Below are 6,697 nucleotides of genomic sequence, written 5' to 3' on the forward strand. Positions count from 1 at the left end.
GTTAAGTACGATTATATTATTTTAATTCCAGTCAAAGTTAAATAGGTAGTAGGTACCTGTTAATTTAAGTAAATTCAATTACGTTATGTACTGTTTTTGTGTAACAACTACTGACACACAAGTATTTTTTTCATAGATTCGATACAGTATGATTTGGTGAAGATGTAGGTACCTATGCATCAAACTTTTTCAAACTATCAAAGATAACAACTAGTAAATACATTTTATAAAAAAATTTATTATACAACTTTAAAAATATATTAATTATCAAACGTTTGCTTTATATAAAAAGATCGCTAAGAACACAAAAAATAAATTCATAATAAAAATACAGGTTTTTTTTATAAGGTTAAAAAAAAATCGGTGATATTACTTCAGATATTACTTGAGTTACATTGTTGAAGATACGCATTGCGCTCCCGGGACCATATTTCGCGGGCGTATTCAGCGCATTTCGAGTGGCTGTATATTGACCTACCCAAGAAATGCATAAAGTCCCAGTCGCACCCTCTCTCGTAGGAGTACACCAGGCAGTCAAACCTGTCATTGAACGCTGCGGAGTTACACGTGGTACGGTTCCACGGGCACCCGTTTTCCCGTGCGTATTTCAGGCACTCTAGGTGTCCATTCATCGCGGCGTTTTTGCACGTACGCTCGTCCCAGGGGCATTGGTTTTCTCGTGCGTACACCAGACAGTCCAGGTGACCGTTTAATGCGGCGTCGTTGCACGTCTCCTCGTTCCACGGGCACCCGCTTTGCCGTGCGTATTTCAGGCACTCCAGGTGACCGTTAGACGCTGCGTTGCTGCATGTCTGCTTGTCCCAGCGGCACCCGTTTTCCCGTGCGTATTTCAGGCAGTCCAGGTGACCGTTAGACGCTGCGTTGCTGCACGTCCACTTGTTCCAGCGGCACCCGTTTTCCCGTGCGTAAATGAGGCACTCCAGGTGACCGTTTTTTGCGGCATTGGTGCACGTGTCCGTGGACCATGGGCACCCGTTTTCCCGTGCGTATTTCAGGCACTCCAAGTGACCATTAAACGCTGCGTTGCTGCACGTCCGCTTGTCCCAGCGGCACCCGTTTTCCCGTGCGTATTTCAGACACTCCAGGTGACCGTTAATCGCTGCGTTGCTGCACGTCTGCTCGTCCCAGCGGCATCCGTTTTCCCGTGCGTATTTCAGGCACTCCAGGTGACCGTTAGACGCTGCGTTGCTGCATGTCCACTTGTCCCAGCGGCACCCGTTTTCCCATGCGTATTTCAGGCACTCTAGGTGACCAGCCCTCGTGGCGTTGCTGCACGTATCCTCGTTCCAGGGACACCCGTTTTCCCGTGCGTAAGTGAGGCACTCCAGGTGACCGTTAGACGCTGCGCTGCTACACGTATCCTCGTCCCAGGGACACCCGTTCTCAAAGGCGTACCTTAGACATTCTAGATTGCCCGTTTTCGCCGCCAGATCACACGCCTTACCTCTGAAACTGGTCCATCCAGGCACGGTGTCCCAAGGGACGCCTATCTCGTGTGCTAGTTTCAGGCAATCGATGTGCCCGTTGAACGCTGCCTTCTCGCATATGTGTTTAAACATATCGTCATTGATGTCGAACTGGGACTGACTGAACATTGTCTGCCTATCGTTGCACTCGTCTTGGTTTTTGTCGACTTTGAATAATTCTAACAGGGATTCGCAACAATTTTGCAAATCGATGTCCGGTGTGTTCAGCAAGTCAAACTTGTCACGTTCAATGTTTTTGCAGGCGTAGTACGCCATTTTCGCCAGGCTGGGTAGTTGGTACATTTTTCGGTATTCGACGACGTCCGCTTCAAATGTACGGTCGAGTACTTGTCTACGCGTAAGAAAACTTGAAATGATCACTCATGATCAATAATTAGATTATAGAATATAAAATCCACGTAAACAATAATTAACAAGTACGAACTATGAAGTAACAAATAGTAACTACTATAACAAGACATTGAGGACAAACAAGTAACAAAGAACTTCAGTCTACGGATGCTGCGGAACGGTACAAACACTACCAACTACAAATGACTCAACCTATTGTATATCGTGATACAGCCATACAGGTCTCGTGGATATCGTGGAATATTACATAAAAAGTTGTTTTTATTCCATGATATTATTGGCATATTCCATTCCTTTCACTAGGCCACGTCAACACTATATGAATAACCGTTTCCTAATAGTTGCCGTAAAAGCCATGCTGGTTAGACATATTTTGAGGTTAGGAAGTATTATTATAATATGGCACTCGGGGTTATTTTTATGGACTATATTATTTTCTTGGACCATATAAACTAGTTGGTTTATACCTAGTAAACTAGTAATTTTATATGGTCAAAAGTTATTTTATAGTAGTACTTGTCATTTTATATATTAAGATAATACGCTAATATATTATGCCATAATCTCAAATAACGTCCGTATATAGAGCAGCGCTCAATTGTACAGTTTGGCGTTTGCTAAGCGGAATGCTGATAATGTATTATTGTTATAGCGTCGAGTGTTGCCAAACGTTCCAAACATAAACGAACATTAGTCGTTGAATGGGAGATTCGCGGGATCGAGCGAGTTTTGGTCAGGATATGGTAAGTTTTCATTAGACTAGGGCAATTTTTTACAGCTTTTCCGACTCAACATTGTTTTACTCAGATTCTCATAGCATAGTGCCATAGTGGTTAACGGGGAGGGGGGGGGCGTGTGGTAAATGTGCTGACTTAAGGTTGATGTAAATACTAGACTGGGGCAAATGCCCCAATTGCCCCGCCCCAAATGACACCACTAATACAAAACCCGCAAAATATGTTTAATTTTACTTTTACACCACAGGCTAAGAAAGGTTCTGGCTTAGCATCCCCAAGCCCCCCCCCCCCAATTCGCGCCTATGAATTACATATTAAATAACCAAGAATATCGTTTTTAGTTATTTGGTTGTCATTTTATAATTTTAATTCAAATTACCAGCTACCGCTGTAGTACCTAAGTAACAACAATATACATAATATAAAATATCCACACTGACAAATCGTCTCAGCTCAGATTCGTTTATCATATATAATGATATTATATTATTGAATTTAAATTTGATACCATCCATTAAACAGTGACCCACTTGTAACCTATTGTACAGCAGAGCGACATCCACTTGCTCCCTTATTTTAATATTAAAATTATGTTTTTATGGTTCCTTGGTACTTATTGTAACTAACTTGTATTAAAAACAATATAGGTACTCTCCTTAGTATTTAATGAAAATCAAATATTGTGATTTATAGTGGTTTATTATATTATCTTAGATACCTGTTTGCTTTGTGAGTTAAAAACAAAAACATTACAATTTATATAATTAGTACTTTTAATTACATTTTTAACACACCATTATAATAAAATATCTGGATAAGCCTATCTTGATGGGTTACTAGAATTTCAGCTAGAGAAGCTGAAAAATAAATAATCATCATAATATTTTAGTTTAAGAGTGTAATATCCAGCATAATTAATATAATAACTAATGATCTAAAATAATATAATAATAATAATATAATAATTCATTATTTTCGACATTATACAAAACGTGCTATTTTTCACTGCGGGTTTTTGTGCTCTGGCTGTGGCGGTAGGTTTTTTTTATTCTAGACATTTTTAATCATTTAAACTTCAGTTTATCAAAAGTACGCAATTAGAAAAATTGTAAACAGGCAGTGTGCTTTCAGTATTACATTATTTTCCCGTCTCAATTAGTAGAAATAATTTTTAAATTAAATCGTACTTACACCATTGGCGCTATATTTTAAAAACATAAGTTTGATAGTATAAGTACTTCACTATAATAATGATAGTTAAACCTAAAAAACAAGGGGTCTAAATTAGAACTTGGGGGATGCTAAAGACCCTTTTGCAACCCCCTAGTTGTACCAATGACCTACACTATAAAATAGGTATGGGTAGGTACTAGGTAGAAGGTAGGTACTACATTGTATAGTAATTAGTATTATCATATATTCACTAACTTCTCTCATAAAACACTCTAATTATAATAAAATTAACTATTACTATTACAATAACATAATAATATTATTATTTAATAAATATTATTTTATTTGGATGTTGTGGTAATAATAATATTATGTTATTTGCCAGTACAGCCACTGGAGTCGTAATTTTCCCGCTACAATAGGGAAAGTCATTATATTGCGAAATTGCTTGACTGAATACGCTTGGTAATAATAATGTATTATATTAGGCGAATATTAAAATGCCTGCAAAAGGTTGTTTTGAATATAATTTTATAATTGCGTATGGGAGATGGAGTGGCCGAGTGGATTAAGGCGTCGGTTCGAACCCCGGAATTTTTCTTCGGGTAAGTCACGGTGTCCGGAGAGAGGTGCCGCTCACCCGGGCATGGCAGGTACCTACGGGTGCCCACTAAAAAATCTGCCAAACACGTGTTTACAAACCTACAATTTCCTCCCCTACAAACAAAATCAAACAGCTAATGGCCATAGTTGTCGGGCTTCGTGATCAGTAAAAAAAAATATATAATTATGTATACTGTTGAGCGTTTACGGTGGAAAACGTGTATATTATACCACTATAGAACGCTCGAAATTCCGCGAAAGTAGTCAATAATATATCCCGTGTAATCAAAAACCTTTTTATTCGCTTGAATATTACTCATCTGCAGTGACTTGAACTAATGTGTTTACGACAAATTATGCGACGAATCTTCCAAACATTTAATTGGTTTTAATTGCATTATATTATTTATTCACACCGGTGTCAGAATATTGTATTTAACTGTCATATTTTATGCTGTAAAAACAATCAAAGCGAGGAAAAAAGTGTAATGATTTCAAAGCGACACCTGACTAGGATATTTTGTAGTTGCTACTTCGGAGGCCAGCGGTTCCTAAAAAATCAAATTTAAAAATAAGCCATAGGGGTGGGGAGATAATTATTGTCTCCCACACCGCTCTTCAGTGACAGATTTAACTTAAATTTTAAATGATGCAATTCCGGGTTAAAAGGTGTAAGCATTTACCACCGCCCACGATACAGGTTACCTATTCTAGTATTAACCATTTTCTTATAACTTATCAGGGAGTAATAATGTAAATAAAATGTGGTCGAAAAATGTCGGGCCATGGCCGGATCTTAGTATAAATTTCACTGCCTCCACCCCTTATCGATCCTAAAAACTACCAACGCCAATGTTCACCGCACAGAAATCTTGCGGAAAAGAAACGACACTTTCTAAACGATTCGCTGCGGCGTTCAGATAAAGTGAATTTTCTACACGATGGAAGACTGAGCTTATTGGCACTCTGTGGATAATTATTTCTGCTGTTTATGAGCCAAAAAGTTGCTGGGTTTACAATACTTATAACTGATATATGCGTATTACCTTGACCTATATAATATATATAACTACACAATGTGTTTTGTTATTGTGCGACGATGGTCTACGGTCTTTGGACACCATAATTAGTGCCGGATCTATGTCGCGAGGCGCTCTGAGCTGATAAAAAAAATTAGCGCCCTTAACTGTGCAGTATTTTTCTACAATAAAATTACATTTTTTTTTACACATTTCAAAAGAATATTTGTTTATTAAACATGAAAACAGTATAGTATTTTGTCTGTTTTTTCCTGTCTTGGATTTGTTGCCGAGCGTGTCGCCGCCGGACAGAAAATCGCGTACACCGCGTCTGTGAGTTTTGTGACCAAACCGTCCACCGTCCTATGAATCACTGATGACCTGTTGCTGTTCTAGAAGTTGATACTTCACTGTATTTTATAGTGACTAAACTTTTTACGACTCGTTTACGGTCTTTTCGATTTCGTCGTAGAATGCGTCCATTGATGTCTGCAGACCCTGAATTGCAAATTAACCTAATTCGAATAAAGTCACTGAAAAATTAAAATATCTCCCAGTACAACGTCGTTTATTACCTATACTCTGGTATAAATTAAAATTGTTTTAATTGTATTATAATTTTACTCTATTTGATTGGTAAAAATGATTTAATAATTGAATGTTGAGATATAGAATCTTGTTGTACCTTTACCCTTTGTTTGTGTTAATGGAATAGATAAATAAATAATAATAATAATATTATATTATAATCTTTTTGAAGAGGGGATTCGTGTTTCGATTCGCACTTAACTTGCTTTTTTTATTATTTTTTTTACCTACTAATGCCCACTTTGAGCCATTTTTTTGTTAGTATTAATATGTCTTGTTTTTTTTTTTGGTTTCTTTTGTTTCTAAATTTTTAACTACGTTTAACAATGACATTTTTTTCACATTGTTTATCTGAAATATAACGTTTTCTGTCTGTGCTAATGTGAGCACATTTAGAAATCCTAAAAACTTTGTTTGACGTGCCGCGTTTGTTACAACAATTATTCAGTGATTACTTTTTGTCCACATAAAAAAAAAAAAAAAAAATGTTGATTCTTATTACAAATGAATGGGCCCCAATGAAAATGCTTGGTCCATTGTTCGCGCCACGCGAAGTATTTTCCGATGTCATCGTAATCTTTCTTAAGGGTAATATAGTTATTCAAACAATGACATCACGCTGGGCAGTCGGCCAACTATTTGTTTGTGCACAATATGATGAGATTCGGAATACAGTCGGTCGGCACTAACGTGAGCCGACAGTCACGGACAGAACGCT

At 37.6% G+C, this 6,697-nt stretch overlaps 1 protein-coding gene across 1 annotated transcript; it reads right to left on the reverse strand.

Annotated features, from left to right (window-relative positions):
- Nucleotides 1–311: 311 nt before the first annotated feature.
- On the reverse strand, nucleotides 312–1,827 carry LOC107884398 (espin-like). Its single transcript, XM_016806358.2, has one exon. The coding sequence runs from the start codon at nucleotides 1,788–1,790 to the stop codon at nucleotides 375–377; it is 1,416 nt and encodes a 471-aa protein (XP_016661847.1). The 5' UTR covers nucleotides 1,791–1,827; the 3' UTR covers nucleotides 312–374.
- Between the last annotated feature and the right edge of the window lie 4,870 nt (nucleotides 1,828–6,697).

Source organism: Acyrthosiphon pisum, chromosome A3, assembly GCF_005508785.2.
Source record: "Acyrthosiphon pisum isolate AL4f chromosome A3, pea_aphid_22Mar2018_4r6ur, whole genome shotgun sequence".
Classification (NCBI taxonomy): Eukaryota; Metazoa; Arthropoda; class Insecta; order Hemiptera; family Aphididae; genus Acyrthosiphon; species Acyrthosiphon pisum.

Bases quoted from the DNA above. Each gene is read 5' to 3' on its own strand.
- LOC107884398 (XM_016806358.2), bottom strand. From the start codon at position 1,790: ATGTACCAACTACCCAGCCTGGCGAAAATGGCGTACTACGCCTGCAAA.